This window comes from Procambarus clarkii, chromosome 56 (assembly GCF_040958095.1).
Source record: "Procambarus clarkii isolate CNS0578487 chromosome 56, FALCON_Pclarkii_2.0, whole genome shotgun sequence".
NCBI classification, from domain to species: Eukaryota; Metazoa; Arthropoda; class Malacostraca; order Decapoda; family Cambaridae; genus Procambarus; species Procambarus clarkii.
The window spans coordinates 19,101,194-19,121,264 of record NC_091205.1 but is presented as its reverse complement, the minus strand read 5'-3'; the positions used below and the strand labels follow the sequence as shown (position 1 = coordinate 19,121,264).

Below are 20,071 nucleotides of genomic sequence, written 5' to 3'. Positions count from 1 at the left end.
ATTGCTGGCTAGGCGTGGGCCCGTAGCCCCAAGCACTGCTAAAGCCTATGAGGATCGATCGCGTGCTAGAACCTTGCATATATGATCAAATGTCGGCCTTGCAATTAGTACTATCCGTACCTACAGTAACATAGAGGAGAGGGAGAAGAGGGACATAGAAGCTATTTTATTCAGAGCAGCACCCATTGATCTATATCACATTAGTATTATATTTCATAGACACAAGGCCCTTTCTCTGATCTTCCGTCTGAATGACGCAGAATGGGAACTTGGAATCTTTCAAATATACACAGTTAAAATAATCAGTATAACCGTCTTGTACACTTTCTGTATAGCGAGGAGTGGAGGTTATGGAAGCTGTTGTGTGTGTGTGTGTGTTGTGGGGCCACATTACTAGCACCAATAACTAGCAGTGATTCAGTTTGTGTGCACTGCAGCGATGATCCTTCACTGCCGCGATGGTCCTGTGTCACCGTCCACACTATCAGGCTGGTGGCCGTTCTCTGGGACCTGCTCCCACACACGCCTCCACACTCTTGTCCCAGAGAGAGAGAGAGAGAGGAGAGAGAGAGGAGAGAGAGAGAGAGAGAGAGAGAGAGAGAGAGAGAGAGAGAGAGAGAGAGAGAGAGAGAGAGAGAGAGAGAGAGAGAGAGAGAGAGAGAGAGAGAGAGAGAGAGAGAGAGAGAGAGAGAAAGAGAGAATTACTAAGCTCACTAGCGGCTCATCTTGTGGCTACAAGGAAGCTATGATCCCAAGCGGCTCCACTCAGACAAGTGGCATAAATGCAGAGCATAAAATCACTTTTTGTTATGTTAAGGATATTTTGTTACTAATTGAATTGTATCCAATTGTATTTCTCTTGCTGAGTGTTTGTATTCATGAAGAGATAATGTGTATTGTTCGAGTACAGAAGAAGGATATGAAGTAAATTACTGGTATAGTTCAGCCTTAATTTAGTCTTTATAATTCTCTATCGTCATTGCATTATCTCTTTCATCATCACGTGACGTCACTGATTGTGAGCATGTAATCAAGAGTCATCACCATTATCAATCACAATCACAACATAACTAATTATGCAAAGTACAAGTCTTTGTAAATAATTTTTGCTAGTTATCCTAAGTCTAGGATAACAAGTCTAGTTATCCAAAGTTAGACAAAATATTATTTAGTTATCAAGTGTGTATTTTTTTACATTTTGCTAATTCATATTTAATGTAGAGTTTTAAAATGTTAAAAGTGTCATTATAGATAACATGGCATGATGGGTTATAAGTTTTGCCCCGAGGGGCAAGTTTATTGCGCAGCGTCACTCATCCTGTGAGTGAACACACCGCCATAGTGACAGTATTGGGCAGCGTCACTCATCCTGTGAGTGGACACACCGCCATAGTGACAGTATTGGGCAGCACCACTCATCCTGTGAGTGGACACACCGCCATAGTGACAGTATTGGGCAGCGCCATTCATTCAGCCTCACAGCTAAAGCAACCAAGCTCCTCTGATAATTTAATTCACCTGGGGCCAGATTCATGAAGCAGTTACGGAAGCACTTACGAACGTGTACACCTTTCCTCAATCTTTGACGGCTTTGGTTACATTTATTAAGCACTTTACAAGCATGAAAACTTGCCAATCAACTGTTGTTATTGTTATAAACAGCCTCCTGGTGCTTCGGAGCTCATTAACTGTTTAATAATTGTAAACAAAGCCGCCAAAGATTGAGAAAAGATGTATAGGTTCGTAAGTGCTGGCGTAACTGCTTCGTGAATCTGGGCCCTGGGCACGAAGAAGCTCGAATCGCCGACCTCAAGCACGATAATACATTCAATAATAATATATACCTTTGTATACTTCTAAGAGGTATACCTTAAAATTACTTTAACAAACCTTGAGCATTGTCTCCAATCTCCTAATGAAGATTTATTGAGTTTAACTTTCCCGAAGACTACTGGAGTATGAAGAAGAGGCGAAGAAAAGACATGGAGAAGCAGAAGAGACTGAGGAGGGGGAATAAACAGGTAAAATAATAAGCGATCAAGAGTAAATAAAGCCAGTGGGAAGAAGAACCGACGGACAAGTGGAAAACAGAGAAAAGAAAAGGAGGCAGAGTGAAGAGTAAGAAATACAGATACAATTAGATTTAGATTTAGATTCTGTATTCAGGTAAAGGTACATACATTAAATATGAGTTACAAACATAATGTTGGATTTAAAGATAGTTTAGCTAGTATCTACAATACCTACAGCCACTAGTTCGCATAGCGTTTAGGGCAATTAATAGTCTAGAGGAGCACAAGAGGCGTGGGGCTCTTGTAGGAGGGAGAGGGAGGTGGTCAGCTGGGTGTGGTCGGGCGAGACCATACAAGGACGGATGCCACAATCCTCGTATATAAACGTCCGCAGAGCTTCCTACGGCAGACCACAGCTACGACACCAGTCCGACGACATGACTCCTCTGGTGAGTGCGTTGCCCCCCTTGGCTTACAGCACCTCTCTTACAGTGATACACGCAGCGCCGCCTTCGGGTTTGTCATCACGACGGTGGAGTCGAACTTTCTTAGCCTGCTTGTGTTTTTTGGTTATACTAGCGTGGTCATCTATTGCAAGATGCGGCCACCTTGATCTTAGTGCTCAAGTTGTCGTGTTCGGCTCACAGTTCAACACCACCTTGATCTTAGTGCTCAAGTTGTCGTGTTCGGCTCACAGTTCAACACCACCTTGATCTTAGTGCTCAAGTTGTCGTGTTCGGCTCACAGTTCAACACCACCTTGATCTTAGTGCTCAAGTTGTTGTGTTCGGCTCACAGTTCAACGCCATCTTGATCTTAGTGCTCAAGTTGTCGTGTTCGGCTCACAGTTCAACACCACCTTGATCTTAGTGCTCAAGTTGTCGTGTTCGGCTCACAGTTCAACGTCATCTTGATCTTAGTGCTCAAGTTGTTGTGTTCGGCTCACAGTTCAACGCCATCTTGATCTTAGTGCTCAAGTTGTCGTGTTCGGCTCACAGTTCAACACCACCTTGATCTTAGTGCTCAAGTTGTCGTGTTCGGCTCACAGTTCAACACCACCTTGATCTTAGTGCTCAAGTTGTTGTATTCTGCTCACAGTTCAACGCCACCTTGATCTTAGTGCTCAAGTTGTCGCGTTCGGCTCACAGTTCAACACCACCTTGATCTTAGTGCTCAAGTTGTTGTATTCTGCTCACAGTTCAACACCATCTTGATCTTAGTGCTCAAGTTGTCGTGTTCGGCTCACAGTTCAACACCACCTTGATCTTAGTGCTCAAGTTGTCGTGTTCTGCTCACAGTTCAACACCATCTTGATCTTAGTGCTCAAGTTGTCGTGTTCGGCTCACAGTTCAACACCACCTTGATCTTAGTGCTCAAGTTGTTGTATTCTGCTCACAGTTCAACACCACCTTGATCTTAGTGCTCAAGTTGTTGTATTCTGCTCACAGTTCAACACCACCTTGATCTTAGTGCTCAAGTTGTTGTATTCTGCTCACAGTTCAACACCACCTTGATCTTAGTGCTCAAGTTGTCGTGTTCGGCTCACAGTTCAACACCACCTTGATCTTAGTGCTCAAGTTGTCGTGTTCGGCTCACAGTTCAACACCACCTTGATCTTAGTGCTCAAGTTGTTGTATTCTGCTCACAGTTCAACACCACCTTGATCTTAGTGCTCAAGTTGTTGTATTCTGCTCACAGTTCAACACCACCTTGATCTTAGTGCTCAAGTTGTCGTGTTCGGCTCACAGTTCAACGCCACCTTGATCTTAGTGCTCAAGTTGTCGTGTTCGGCTCACAGTTCAACGCCACCTTGATCTTAGTGCTCAAGTTGTCGTGTTCGGCTCACAGTTCAACACCACCTTGATCTTAGTGCTCAAGTTGTCGTGTTCGGCTCACAGTTCAACACCACCTTGATCTTAGTGCTCAAGTTGTCGTGTTCGGCTCACAGTTCAACGCCACCTTGATCTTAGTGCTCAAGTTGTCGTGTTCGGCTCACAGTTCAACACCACCTTGATCTTAGTGCTCAAGTTGTCGTGTTCGGCTCACAGTTCAACACCACCTTGATCTTAGTGCTCAAGTTGTCGTGTTCGGCTCACAGTTCAACACCACCTTGATCTTAGTGCTCAAGTTGTCGTGTTCGGCTCACAGTTCAACACCACCTTGATCTTAGTGCTCAAGTTGTCGTGTTCGGCTCACAGTTCAACACCACCTTGATCTTAGTGCTCAAGTTGTCGTGTTCGGCTCACAGTTCAACACCACCTTGATATAAGTGCTCAAGTTGTCGTGTTCGGCTCACAGTTCAACACCATCTTGATCTTAGTGCTCAAGTTGTCGTGTTCGGCTCACAGTTCAACACCACCTTGATCTAAGTGCTCAAGTTGTCGTGTTCGGCTCACAGTTCAACACCACCTTGATCTTAGTGCTCAAGTTGTCGTGTTCGGCTCACAGTTCAACACCACCTTGATCTTAGTGCTCAAGTTGTCGTGTTCGGCTCACAGTTCAACACCACCTTGATCTTAGTGCTCAAGTTGTCGTGTTCGGCTCACAGTTCAACACCACCTTGATCTTAGTGCTCAAGTTGTCGTGTTCGGCTCACAGTTCAACACCACCTTGATCTTAGTGCTCAAGTTGTCGTGTTCGGCTCACAGTTCAACACCACCTTGATCTTAGTGCTCAAGTTGTCGTGTTCGGCTCACAGTTCAACACCACCTTGATCTTAGTGCTCAAGTTGTCGTGTTCGGCTCACAGTTCAACACCACCTTGATCTTAGTGCTCAAGTTGTCGTGTTCGGCTCACAGTTCAACACCACCTTGATCTTAGTGCTCAAGTTGTCGTGTTCGGCTCACAGTTCAACACCACCTTGATCTTAGTGCTCAAGTTGTCGTGTTCGGCTCACAGTTCAACACCACCTTGATCTTAGTGCTCAAGTTGTCGTGTTCGGCTCACAGTTCAACACCACCTTGATCTTAGTGCTCAAGTTGTCGTGTTCGGCTCACAGTTCAACACCACCTTGATCTTAGTGCTCAAGTTGTCGTGTTCGGCTCACAGTTCAACACCACCTTGATCTTAGTGCTCAAGTTGTCGTGTTCGGCTCACAGTTCAACACCACCTTGATCTTAGTGCTCAAGTTGTCGTGTTCGGCTCACAGTTCAACACCACCTTGATCTTAGTGCTCAAGTTGTCGTGTTCGGCTCACAGTTCAACACCACCTTGATCTTAGTGCTCAAGTTGTCGTGTTCGGCTCACAGTTCAACACCACCTTGATCTTAGTGCTCAAGTTGTCGTGTTCGGCTCACAGTTCAACACCACCTTGATCTTAGTGCTCAAGTTGTCGTGTTCGGCTCACAGTTCAACACCACCTTGATCTTAGTGCTCAAGTTGTCGTGTTCGGCTCACAGTTCAACACCACCTTGATCTTAGTGCTCAAGTTGTCGTGTTCGGCTCACAGTTCAACACCACCTTGATCTTAGTGCTCAAGTTGTCGTGTTCGGCTCACAGTTCAACACCACCTTGATCTTAGTGCTCAAGTTGTCGTGTTCGGCTCACAGTTCAACACCACCTTGAATGCCTAGCTTTTGTTTATATTTGATTGACGATTGAGTCCTATTAATCAATTTACCTAAGATAAGCTCCTGCGTGAATTGAATGTCTTTAATATATCCTCTCTAACGTCTCTCTCTTCTCGTAACGCCATCTTGAGTACTATATGAAATGAAGTGTTTTACAGTCATGTTGAATTAGCGCCTTCGACTGATAATCACTTTATCAGACGGTAGCCTTAGAGCCAGTCTACAGTTAGTCACTGTGAACCCTTGTATGTTACTTCACAGCTTTTCTTGTCTCCTTAAAATATTCCGTTATAACTTAACTGACTTGAGAGTTGGGCCATGTGCATGAGCTTTATCTTCGAAAGAGAATGTATGATTGTCAGTCAAATTGATGTTCGGGTTGGTGGCTAGACGCTATCTATCTTGAGGTTATCTTGAGATGATTTCTCACTACATATATGTACAATATGTATACGTATATGTATAATATTTACGACGTGCTTTGCTACGGCAAACTTCCGATACACCTCAGTGGATAACAAAGCTTATCTTGAGGTTATCTTGAGATGATTTCGGGGCTTTTTAGTGTCCCCGCGGCTCGGTCCTCGACCAGGCCTCCACCCCCAGGAAGCAGCCCGTGACAGCTGACTAACACCCAGGTACCTATTTTACTGCTAGGTAACAGGGGGCATAGGGTGAAAGAAACTCTGCCCATTGTTTCTCGCCGGCGCCTGGGATCGAACCCAGGACCATAGGATCACAAATCCAGTGTGCTGTCCGCTCGGCCGACCAGCTCCTACGCTTGGGAATAATCTCACCAAACTTTGCAGGGTGACTGGTCTAAGTTCGGGGATCGTCATAGGCGGTCGGGGGTTGCGCCCCTTGCCCCGTCCTTTGCATGAAATGACACTACGTCGTATTCATTTCCAATTTCGCTAAATAAAAATTTAAGAAATGTGACAAAGGAGAGGGAAAGCAGTGAAGGATAGGGAAGTTGGTGAAGAGGGAAGATGTAAAGTTAAGATGGTTGTTAAGTTACAGTGATGAAGATAGTATGTAGTGAAGAGGTGGTGTCCATCACCCAAGCAACGCGGATAACCCACTTCTAGTATGTACTAATATATATATATATATATATATATATATATATATATATATATATATATATATATATATATATATATATATATATATATATATGATCAGTTTTATATCATTAGCATTATATATGCTAATTAGGGACTACTTACAGGAAACTGAATTTCCGTGTGTTAACAATGTGTGTGTAATGTTTCTTTTCAGTTTTTGCTTCCACTGCTGGTGGCGGGGTGCGTGGCGGCTCCTACTGACGACACCGTGGCTATCCCAGCCGTGCCCCTGGTTGCGCCCGTGGCAGCCGTCCCTGGCTACGCTGTCCAGGGGTCTATCCACCAGGTGACACAAACCATCGATGCGCCCACCCTGAAGAGCCTTCCCGTGGCCCCTGTGGCCCCTGTGGCACCCGTGGCACCTCTGGTTTACTCCAACCTCAACCTGGACCTCAAGGCGCCTGTGCCTGCTGGCGACGCTCCCGCCCCAGATGTTTTAGTTCAGAGGACGGCCGTCAAGGCGCTAGGCCGCAGCGCCGTGGCCTACACCCCCCAGATCAAGGAGGTTCATCCTGAGCTTAAGATCACTCAAAAGAAATTCGACGTCGCCGTGCCCAAACCTGTCTACGAAACCAAGGAAGTCACTCCCATCCAATACAAATACGTGCCCGAGCCCTATGCCGTGCCCCAACCATATGCCGTGCCTCAGCCATACGCCGTGCCCCAGCCATATGCCGTGCCCCAGCCATTTGCCGTGCCCCAGCCATATAACGTGGTATTTGCCTAACCTGTTACTACCGTGAACGCTATTGACCCCCCCCCCCCTCCCTCCCCGCCCCTCTTGCAGTGACTTACGAAGCCATCGTCACTGTCTCTAGCTCCGGGTCTCCTTCGGGAGGCGGCGTCAGCTCCCACTAGTGTCGTCGGGAGAGTGACGCCGAAGTCCCGATGTGTAAACATTCATCACTATACTACTCGCATGCTGTAACCATTGAGGAATAAATCTAAATTGATCACTATAATCTTCAGTTTCATTCATATCCACATTAGAAAAAGCTATAAGACCTCCCATTAACCCATCATTCATCTGAATTACTTACCGAACTGTGAAGAACTGAATAACATGTCTGGCTTGATGCAGAAGTTACCTCTAAAGGAATTCTGCAATTCTGCATTCACACACACACACACACACACACACACACACACACACACACACACACACACACACAACTAGGAGAGTACACACACACACACACACACACACACACACACACACGAGTAGTAGACAGATGAGTAATATAGTAGTAAGAGTAGACTAGAGTAGACTTCAGTTAGAGTAGTAGACAAATGGAATGCATTAGGAAGTGATGTGGTGGAGGCTGACTCCATACACCGTTTCAAATGTAGATATGATAAGAGCCCAGTAGGCTCAGGAACCTGTACACCAGTTGATTGACAGTTGAGGCGGGACTAAAGAACCAGAGCTCAACCCCCGCAAGCACAACTAGGTAAGTACACGTCTATCAGGACTCATCCCACTACACATTACAGAAGATTTCCTTCAGTAAAAAACAATGGCAAGGAATCTGCCTTACGACATCCGGGTGGAGGGGGAGGGGTGGGTGATGGGGGAGGTGATGGGGGGGGGTGATGGGGGTGATGGGGGGGTGATGGGGGGGCGGAGGCGGTGACGTGTGAGTCCTCATGGTCAATGTCGACCACTTGCCCAGTCCATCCCTACCCGGCCACGCCCAAGTTTCAATAGATCGAGTCGTCTTCACTCTCACCACCACCTGGCTAGCTAGAACCTAACCAGGTGAGCCCATCCACCACCTGGATAGCTATCCAGCCATCACGTGGATAGTATCAAGAAATTGCAAAATGTTTCCAATATTTTAAGCTAAATTACATTATTCTTTCAAACAAGTGTGACAGAGGGGAATGGGGCCCATCCCCCTATCCCTGTGGAGCTTCAGCAGGGGTAACCGGGCCTCCGGGCATAGGAGCCGTCCCAGGATGTCCCTGGACGGGTGTGGACGAGACTTTTAAACACCAGGGCCACCAACCCGGGCGTCCTCGAGCCACGCCCTTACCTAGCCTACACTCCCTGCACCATCCCCTCCCTCATCCTGTCCTGCGTGCGGGATGCTTCAGCCAACAGACCTTCAGATCAAGTCATCGCAAGATATGACTGGCCTGCACAGGCTGGGGGGAGTAGAACTCTCGAAACCCCCTTGAGGTATACTCGAGGTATACCAGAACGAACAGAGATATAAAGGACTCATGTTGTCTGTATTTGGCCTTGTGCGGGACATTAAGCTTTTTTCCTATTCCTCTCTTCTTTTTTTTTACACACGCACACGCACACGCACACACACACACACACACACACACACACACACACACACACACACACACACACACACACACACACACACACACACGCACGCACACGCACACACACACACACACACACACACACACACACACACACACACACACACACACACACACACACACACACACACACACTACATGGAGAATGAGTCACTGACATTGACCAGTATAGCTGGAAAGGTGGGTCTCGGGAGCTAGTGATCGACATGCAGGCGCCACATAGGTATCATATACAACTGTTTAGTCACACACACACACACAGTCTGGTGGGCCATTGGCATTCAGGGGAGTGAGGCGTGTCTCCTGCCCAGCTGCTGAACCCGTAGACAACGACTGGGCTCTAATCCCAGCTGCTGAACCCGTACACAACGACTGGGCTCTAATCCCAGCTGCTGAACCCGTAGACAACGACTGGGCTCTAATCCCAGCTGCTGAACCCGTACACAACGACTGGGCTCTAATCCCAGCTGCTGAACCCGTAGACAACGACTGGGCTCTAATCCCAGCTGCTGAACCCGTAGACAACGACTGGGCTCTAATCCCAGCTGCTGAACCCGTACACAACGACTGGGTTCTAATCCCAGCTGCTGGACCCTGGTTGTTGTTATTGTTGTTTTAGATTTATCTACTCGGAACGAAATATCCACGTAGCACGGGCTATGGTGAGCCCGTAATGAACCCTGGTCTGGGGTCTCGGAAGTTTCTGAGATCCTAACCTAAGCTTCCGAGACCAGATCAAAAGAGCTGGTGCATATAGTGAGTTCCATATCCGCACTCCATTTCTTTCCTCATGATTTCAAGACCAAGGTATACACTAGAATCAATATTTCCTTCTCATCACCGTGCAATTTGTCAACAGGAGATGAATCAGTCTTTCGTGCACAAGACGTTGTTGCACGAATCAACATCAACACTGTTAATCAACAAACCACAATCGGTACCTTAATACACACACGAGAATGATAATTTTCGTGTGTGTGTGTTCGTTTCGTAAATTCAGAGAGGGTAACTGATTACTCTGACTCAAGAGTAAGATGACACTAACAACAGGAGAGCAAGGTGACCTGACTGTGTCTTCCTTGATTGACAGAGAGAGAGAGAGATCCACACTGCCCCGCACACCAACAGTGTGAGAGTGAGACACACACACTTGAGAACACACTTGCTGAAATCGAAAACGTTTTGGGATGAGTAAATGGAGTCATACCTCCGGCAGGTATCAAAGGGGAGAGAATAGGTCAGAGAGCGAGCATTGTGTGTTACAGGCTGTGAGTATACAAGCCCATTAGGATAATACCTGCAACAGGTGCAGGTATTATCGCAGGGTAAGTGATGCAGCTGCACCGTGGCAGGTGTGGGCGGCCGGACAGGTGATCCCGCCCTCAGGTGAGTCATAAGCCTTCCCCCCCCCCCACCTCCCTAAGCCTCACACCCGCCGCTGTAAACACCTACACCCATGACAATGAGGGCAGGTGTGGGGTTAGGCAGGTGTGGGGTTAGGCAGGTGTGGGGTTTGGCAGGTGTGGGGTTAGGAAGGATTTGTTATAAAAAAAATAGAAAATGAGAAAGAGAACGAAGAGAAAGATGATAATTTAAACGATAAACAGCGAATCAAGGAAAAAACGAACAAACACACGCTGCGGAAAAACAAAAGAAAAACAGGAAAGACAATAACATATTTAATAAAACATACGAAATCCTTTCTACGGTTTTTTTTGCGTGTGTCCAGGACGGACCGAAACATCGTCGTCCCTTCACTTTCTAGTGTGTGGTCTGGTCAACATATTTCCCTTCCTCCTAGCCTCAGAGAACAAGGTCCGCCCTGCCGTACTGAGCACCAAATCGGGTCAAGTAGAATTTATCTGACGCACAATTCACGTTCGTTGGTTATTTGTTGAGACACTTTCGGGAGAGTCTTCTTCCTGGCGATGTTTGGTTAGTGGCGAGGAGCAACGTCGCCGGTTCCTGGAGCCCCGAGGAAGGTGGGCTGAATGGTGCTCCGCTTCTTGTGTGTTGGGGGCGGTGGTGTGGGGGGGGGGGGAGTGGCGCTGTGTATGTTCGTTGGGGTAAAGGAGGGGGAGCGTTGTATGTATAAGGGGGCCCCCACTATAGTCTATAAGGGAGGGGGCGTTGTGTATGTGTTGGAGGGGCGATGTGTGTATTTGCTGGGGCGGGGGGGGGGGGGGCGTTTTGTGCTTGTGTGTGTGTGTGTGTGTGTGTGTGTGTGTGTGTGTGTGTGTGTGTGTGTGTGTGTGTGTGTGTGTGTGTGTGTGTGTGTGTGTGTGTGTATGTGTGTCCGAGTTTCTTTTGGACGTGTTTTTGTGTGGGGCGGCGTGTAGTGCTTGTGTGTGGGGAGCATTTTTGTGGTTTGCGTGTGCGCGTGTAGGCGGGCTTGAGTTCGCTCGCGCGCGTGTGTGTAGGAAGGGACAAGACCCCACCATTTACTTGACTCCTGGGGGCCCTCAGTGACTCCTGGGGGCCCCCTCAGTGACTCCTGGGGCCCCCTCAGTGACTCCTGGGGGCCCTCAGCGACTCCTGGGGCCCCTCGGTGACTCCTGGGGGCCCCCTCAGTGACTCCTGGGGGCCCCTCAGTGACTCCTGGAGCCCCTCAGTGACTCGTGGGGGCCCTCAGTAACTCCTGGAGGCCCTCAATGACTCCTGGGGTCCCTCAGTGACTCCTGGGGTCCCTCAGTGACTCCTGGGGTCCCTCAGTGACTCCTGGGGTCCCTCAGTGACTCCTGGGGTCCCTCAGTGACTCCTGGGGTCCCTCAGTGACTCCTGGGGGTCCCTCAGTGTACCACAGGTTAGGGGACAGGTCCAGGGAACACTGACCAGACACACTCGCCCAACCAGACCCATCAAAGAGGAACTAAACTAAACATACTGAAAAAGGCAAAGGTTATGATGGCGAGGGCGTGCCAGGGGGCGTGTGGGCGCGGTCCCTGGGGTATATAAGAGGCGTGCGCCCCTCATCACCTCACACACTCACGCCCGCCACCATGAGGTCCATAGTACGTGCTCACTCACTCACCTCATCAATTCTCTAAATCACCTGTGATACGCTGTGAACTTTTTTAAAGTTAATCAACAGATAAATTCTCCTGTGATAAAAGTGAACATTTTTACTGTTGATTTTGGATATTTATTTTTTTGTTATGAATTGTAGATCCTGTTGCCCTTGGCGCTGGCGACTGTGATGGGGGCGGCGACGCCTCTGCACGCCCCCGTACCCGTGCTCTACTCCAATCTCAACCTGGACGTGCCGGCGCCCGTGCCCGCTGGGGCCGCTCCTCAGGTGGTGGTGCAGCGGTCGTCCGTCAAGGCTCTAGGGCGCCCCGTCCTCTCCCTCACTCCCCAGATCACCCACGTGCGTCCTCAACTCAAGATCACCCAGAAGACGTACGACGTCGGCGTGCCCAAGCCCGTCTACACCACCAAGGAAGTCACTCCCATCCATCACAAGTACGTGGCTGAGCCCTATGCCGTGCCCCAGCCCTACGCCGTGCCCCAGCCCTACGCCGTGCCCCAGCCCTACGCCGTGCCCCAGCCTTACGCCGTACCTGTCCACGTAGCAGCCGTGCCAGCTTTCGCCCCGGCTGCCGTGGGGGCGTACAGTCACGCCCCCATTGCTGTAGCCTACGGTGCCGCTCCCGCTGCCGTGGCCTACACTCCCGCCAAACCTTAACTGCTGGAGAGGGAGTACACTACAAATATGAGGTGTAGTTGATGTGGCTGAGTGAGGTGACGAGACGCTGTCCAGGGGAGTCTTGTCACAGTCGCCATCTATCCTCAACCCACTGTGGGGAGTGTATTTGGTCCTGGACCCACTGTGGGGGGAGTGTATTTGGTCCTCAACTCACTGTGGGGAGTGTATTTGGTCCTCAACCCACTGTGGGGAGTGTATTTGGTCCTCAACCCACTGTGGGGAGTGTATTTGGTCCTCAACCCACTGTGGGGGGAGTGTATTCGGTCCTCAACTCACTGTGGGGAGTGTATTTGGTCCTCAACCCACTGTGGGGGGAGTGTATTTGGTCCTCAACTCACTGTGGGGAGTGTATTTGGTCCTCAACCCACTGTGGGGGGAGTGTATTTGGTCCTCAACCCACTGTGGGGAGTGTATTTGGTCCTCAACCCACTGTGGGGAGTGTATTTGGTCCTCAACCCACTGTGGGGAGTGTATTTTGTATCTCATTTCTGCCAAAAATAAAATACAACGGGCTTATTATTATTAACATCTTTATTGACAAAATTAATTACAATTTTGCCTAATCTGAGGATTTCAATTAAGTCCTAATAAAGTGAGGATAATGCTGGTATTCACTGCTAATATTTCCTTAAGACTCGCAGATAATCATTCAATGTCTCCTTATATTCGACCATCGCCAGAAGGAGAGTTAATGTCGTACAATATTACGAACAATAACAGACACTCAAGACTTACTAAGATGTCATCACATTTAATTAGTAACGTTAATTTTTTTTACAGGAATCACTACAGAAGACATCAATCACAGTGCCGTAACGCTACGGATACTGACGTTTTTTGGGGAGAGTATAGGAGATGGGTTATAAATTGGATAGGTTTAGATTTAGGAAAGACCTGGGTAAATACTGGTTCGGTAACAAGGGGTTGTTGTTTTGTGGAACCAATTTCTGCGTAAGATGTAGGATCCCTTGATTGTTTCAAGCGTATGTTAGACATATACGTGAATGAGATTGGGTGGATACAAATAGAAGCTGCCTTGTATGGGCCAATAGACCTTCTGCAGGTACCTTCATTTTTATGTTCATGCGAGATGGGGCACTTTGAAATGCTCTACTGCAATTATAACGGCTACATGACATATATAAATACAGAGATGCAACTTGCATTTAGGTTAATTCAACTTTGCAAATGACAAACATATTTAGGAAAAGGCTAACTGTGTAGACACTTTGAAGGTCACACACATTCCCCAGCAGGAATATAAACTTCAAGATGCTATAGTCATCTATAGGACAAGTAAGGACAAGACCAGAACATAACGATGCCAACACAGAAGACACAGTTCAACATAAGAGGCCAATTACACCTGATTAATCTTTGTATGTAGACAGGGGCTGCCTCGTATGGGCCAATAGGCCCACAAAAGCAGTACATTTGTATCCCTTCCCCTTTAATTTACTTGCGTTACGGAACGCACCCCTTGAAAGCCACTACTAGCTTGGGGCCGGATTCCCAAACTCTAATAACATCAGAGAAGAACCCAGTTGCGACCCAATAGGGCCGTAACATATATATATATATATATATATATATATATATATATATATATATATATATATATATATTTTTTTTTTTACCTGGGTACATACTGGCGCATCAAAATAAGTCAATTATACAAAACCAACCAAGCGAGTTCGCTCCTCACCTACAGTCAAATCCTTATTTTCACGCCGAAACGTTGTTATCATAACAGTATATAGAGATGGGTCGAAATCCAACAACAGAATACGTATAGTAGTAGGCATCCATTAGTCTCAGGAGAATATGGAGTTGCACTGTGGTTATCGGTCTGGAGTGGCCTCTCCAGGGCGCAAAGCCAGGGTAGGTTGATACCGGGAAGAAGCTGTTACCCATGCAGCAGGTTCCACGGCCCGAAAATCTACAATGACAAACGCCAATATGATTGGCGTTTGGAGAAGTTTCTCCCAGGAGGTGAAGTACAATCACAGGGCCCAGGAGGTGACGTACAATCACAGGGTCCAGGAGGTGAAGTACAATCACAGGGCCCAGTAGGTGAAGTACAATCACAGGGTCCAGGAGGTGAAGTACAATCACAGGGCCCAGGAGGTGAAGTACAATCACAGGGCCCAGCAGGTGAAGTACAATCACAGGGCCCAGTAGGTGAAGTACAATCACAGGGTCCAGGAGGTGAAGTGCAATCACAGGGCCCAGGAGGTGACGTACAATCACAGGGTCCAGGAAGTGAAGTACAATCACAGGGCCCAGCAGGTGAAGTATAATCACAGGGCCCAGGAGGTGAAGTACAATCACAGGGCCCAGGAGGTGACGTACAATCACAGGGTCCAGGAGGTGAAGTACAATCACAGGGCCCAGGAGGTGAAGTACAATCACAGGGTCCAGGAGGTGAAGTACAATCACAGGATCCAGGAGGTGAAATACAATCACTGGGCCCAAGAGGTGAAGTACAATCACAGGGCCCAGCAGGTGAAGTACAATCACAGGATCCAGGAGGTGAAATACAATCACTGGGCCCAAGAGGTGAAGTACAATCACAGGGCCCAGCAGGTGAAGTACAATCTCAGGGCCCAGGAGCTGGTGCACAACCGCTGGACCTATCCCTGTCCCAAAATGTCCCAAAGTGGTTATTTCTCCCTATCTATCCCTCACCATAACTGGACTTGTTCTTGACTCAATAAGGAATCCCGGGTGCGATTTCCGGGCGCGACAGAACAGTTGGGCACGTTTCTTTTCACCTAATGAACCTGTTCACCTAGAAATAAATAGGTACCCGGGAATAAGGGTCAGTAGTTCGACTTTGCGGGATGGGGGGGGGGATGTCCATATAAGCCTAAAGTGTGCATATGTACTTATAGTATATATGTGCATAATAATAATAATAATATTATTATTATTATTATTATTTACTAAATGAATTAATCATTACTTATATCGCAAAATAAAGTCCACGTGGACAAGTATCCCCTCTTGTTACGTTTTCTCTTAATAGACGTTAGATATTTGATATAGAAAACGTGTATGGGTACACTACATCAAAAGGAAAGTCACCAGCATTCCATGAGTTTTTATATGCATATTTTTGAATAAGCATATACATATTTTTGTGAAGATTTGAAATGGTGTAAATGTAAACTGTAATTATCTATTACTATCCTAAAGTCTACTCTTAATAAATAAAGGCATTTTAATGTTAAGAAATGAATTTTAATTATTGGAAAATAGAAGATGGGAAGGGACAACTGGTATACATTAAGTTATACCTGGAGTTTACCTGGAGAGGATTCTGAGAGTTCTCCTACTCCCCGAGCCCGGCCTGAGGCCAGCCTCGACTTGTGAAGGTCAACCTAAAGGTATTAACTTGATAAAGTTAATAGTGAAGGTATTAACTTGATAAAGTTAATAGTTAACTTTACTTCAACAAAACATTAATGCTATGTACTCTCATGGCTTCGTTCTGCAATTTTTCAAGCCCTCCAAGCTTTCTTTCAGGCATTACCAAGGATAATCCTTGGGTCGCCTCGTACCATAAAGATACTTACTATGAGAAAGGAACTTAATATTCCGAGCGTTGTTGATCGTGTTACTGAAATTAACTGTCAAATTGGTATAAAAATGCTTAGGCTAACTCATCCTAATCCTTGCACAGAAGCCCTCCTGAATTTCTTTATTGAAGATTAGCATTGTTCCAAATGGATAACTAAAACTGGAACTCAACTCAGAATGTATCAGGTTCATAATTTGTACCAAGAGAGATGTGTAAATATTTCATTCAAAATGATCTGCTACCAGAAATTTTAGCCAAATATCCCCAGTTTGCTAACTGTAGGTAGTAACTGAGTGATTGTAACCTATCCACCGCTGCCCACTGGATGGGGGGCGGTGTGCAGGACAAACATATCAATTGTGACACTAGCTCTCCACATATGTCAGTTACTTAATTTAGAAACTGTACATGAGGTCGATCTCGAACCCATTGTTGATGTGACGACTTATACTGAATTTTGTAACTAGCTCATCAAGATTGTAACTTGCTTAGCTAAATGAATTGTGGGGTTCAGTCCCTGAGCCCATTATGTGCCTCTGTAACCCATTCCACTACCGCCCACAAGATGGGTATGGGGTGCATAATAAATGAACTAAACTATGTACTCTCATAAACCCAATGTACCTTCTTGTACATATATATAAATCAATAAAAACTTATGGACGAGTGGAACAAACTGGTCAGCAAATACTTTGACAACACCTCAAGCTCACTAAGTACTCTGTTGAATATAACTGCATATGAAATTTTAGAAGACTTAATATTGGGATATATAGGTACGCGGGTGAAATCAGTTGGGTGTAAATAGGACCTACAAAATATGGACAAGTATAGGCCTACTGTAATAGATGCACCATATAAGTGAGTCCACTTAACATCTCCCTTACTAAAAAGCACCAATGGCGTCACGCACATTATTATATATATATATATATATATATATATATATATATATATATATATATATATATATATATATATATATATATATATATATATGTCGTACCTAGTAGCCAGAACGCACTTTTCAGCCTACTATGCGAGGCCCGATTTGCCTAATAAGCCAAGTTTTCCTGAATTAATATATTTTCTCTAATTTTTTTCTTATGAAATGATAAAGCTAACCATTTCATTATGTATGAGGTCAATTTTTTTTTATTGGAGGTAAAATTAACGTAGATATATGACTGAACCTAACCAACTCTACCTAACCTAACCTAACCTATCTCTATAGGTTAGGTTAGGTTAGGTAGCAGAAAAAGTTAGGTTAGGTTAGGTTAGGTAGGTTAGGTAGTCGAAAAAACATTATTTCATGAAAACTTGGCTTATTAGGCAAATCGGGCCTTGCATAGTAGGCTGAGAAGTGCGTTCTGGCTACTAGGTACGACATATATATATATATATATATATATATATATATATATATATATATATATATATATATATATATATATATATATATATATATATACACACACACAAGAAGTTACATTGGATTTACGAGAGTACACAGCATGATGTGTTCACATTCTCGTAAAACCACCAGTATGCGCAGCGTTCCGGGCAGATCCTTAATCCTAATTTTCAACGGAATACGACCCGCCAAATCATTTAACAAGCAGGTACCCATTCACTGCTGGGTGAACAGAGGCAACAGTTAACGGTTGGCGCCCAGACAATCCTCCCCGGCCAGGATACGAACCCAGGCCAAAGTGCTTGCGATGCGCCAGGCGAGTGTCTAACCACTAGGCCACGGGGATGGCATATTGTTCAGTCATATTTGTGCATTTTTGTCATAATTTGACACTACATAATTACATAATTGTGTATTAATACACAAACACTATATTTCATTGGAATAAACTTTTAAATTAAAACTAAATATATTTAACGCTCGCTGCATGATTAACTGAACCAAAAATAAAATAATATATATATTATTATATCGATAGATTCCATCAATGAAGGGCAGTTAGTGCTCGAAATTAACTTAAGTCCCTCCTTAAAATGACGGGACGACCTTTAAAGAAAACGGTCGTGTCTACTTTATGGACAGACTAAACAAATACTCAAGATACGCGTTTTAGGGGAATAACTATTTACAATATAATATTTGTCTACCCTGTTAATTCTTGCATACCACTTAAACAAATAAAATAGCCATCCGATACTTCATATATCATATACGATACTTCATATACGAACAACACGATAAATGACAATTTTGTGTATACCTGAAGCATTTCGATTCAGATGTATTTTCAATCCAACTTTTAATCCTGAGTTTAAGATTCAGTTGAACACCATACAACACAATCCTTTCCAATCCCAACACAATTGATTTCCCGCATAATTACCTCAAACATGGATCCCACCATCAACAGCAAACACATACCTGCAAAAGAAAAAACAATTATTGATTGCACTAAAATTAGAACAAGCGAAAATGCAAAGAAATCAATAATATATATATATATATATATATATATATATATATATATATATATATATATATATATATATATATATATATATATATATATATATATATATATATTATATATATATAACGAGATTAACAATGAAAATAAAACATCGAAGGGGGACGCAATATAACACATACAAATATACAAGGAAAACTTGTATATTTACAAATAAACAAGAAAATACAAATAAACTGTCCATGATGTGACAAGTGTCCATGGTGGGGGGACAGTGACTACAGTGGGGTCACTGCCCCCCCACCATGGACAGTGCCCATGATGGGGCGCAGTGCCTGGCTATACAACCCTTCCCCACATTAATATCACACAGAGTTCTAACTAAATATATCAACAGGAAATGAAATGCACAATTACCACTGTTAATTGCCATTATATCGACTGCCCTACACCACATTCAACTAATTACATAATGTCATTATTTAGCTCCTTAAACACCTACACATTAACACATCTTCGATAATTAGTTATTAATGATTAACACATTCATCATTTGTAATGTACTACTTCGTATCCTTGACATGGGCCGTTTGGGGGTATTGATCTCTGTGATGACCCGTGCTGGCTGTTGTGATGACCCCAGCTGGTTGTTGTGATGACTCGGGCTGGCTGTTGTGATGACCTTGGCTGGCTGTTGTGATGACCCCTGCTAGCTTTTGTGATGACCCAGAAAGCTGTTGTGATCAGCCTTCAGCGCCTCCACAGGTACCAACCCCGTGAAATTGCCCTTTTAGACCTCTAATGAATGCTCCCACCATACCAATTTGTCTGGGCCTACGACCCTAAGGTCGTTAATCTTTCAGAATGTCAGGGGAAGAGAACCCCTCAGGTGGGCCTCCTGTACCCCTTAGGGGTTATCTTCCCTTGATGTTCTGAACGATTGTCACCCATAATAACAAGGTGGTATATTGTCGTTCTGGCAAAACAAACATATTAACCTACTTCCTGGGATGAGGTCTATAGCCAGCACACACCGTCACAACACCAAAGGGAGTGGAGGAGGACTAGTGGAGGAGGACTAGTGGAAGAGGACTAGTGGAGAAGGACTAAACGCTGAAGGATCAAAGGGAGAAAGGATCAAGGGGACCAAGATAAAGGGAGGAACCCGAGACAGAGAGAGAGAGAGAGAGAGAGAGAGAGAGAGAGAGAGAGAGAGAGAGAGAGAGAGAGAGAGAGAGAGAGAGAGAGAGAGAGAGAGAGAGAGAGAGAGAGAGAGAGAGACAGAGAGAGAGAG

General features: G+C 45.4%; 1 protein-coding gene across 1 annotated transcript; it reads left to right on the top strand.

Annotated features, from left to right (window-relative positions):
* Positions 1-2,368: 2,368 nt before the first annotated feature.
* On the top strand, positions 2,369-13,275 carry LOC123770673 (calphotin). The gene is made up of 4 exons (XM_069306068.1): positions 2,369-2,461; positions 6,862-7,432; positions 11,940-12,058; positions 12,214-13,275. The coding sequence occupies exons 1-4, from the start codon at positions 2,375-2,377 to the stop codon at positions 12,730-12,732; spliced, it is 1,296 nt and encodes a 431-aa protein (XP_069162169.1). The 5' UTR covers positions 2,369-2,374; the 3' UTR covers positions 12,733-13,275.
* Positions 13,276-20,071: the final 6,796 nt, after the last annotated feature.

Bases quoted from the DNA above. Each gene is read 5' to 3' on its own strand.
- LOC123770673 (XM_069306068.1), top strand. From the start codon at position 2,375: ATGCCACAATCCTCGTATATAAACGTCCGCAGAGCTTCCTACGGCAGA. The intron at 7,433-11,939 runs AACCTGTTACTA...ATACTGAAAAAG, and splicing joins ATATAACGTGGTATTTGCCT to GCAAAGGTTATGATGGCGAG. The intron at 12,059-12,213 runs GTACGTGCTCAC...TATGAATTGTAG, and splicing joins CCGCCACCATGAGGTCCATA to ATCCTGTTGCCCTTGGCGCT.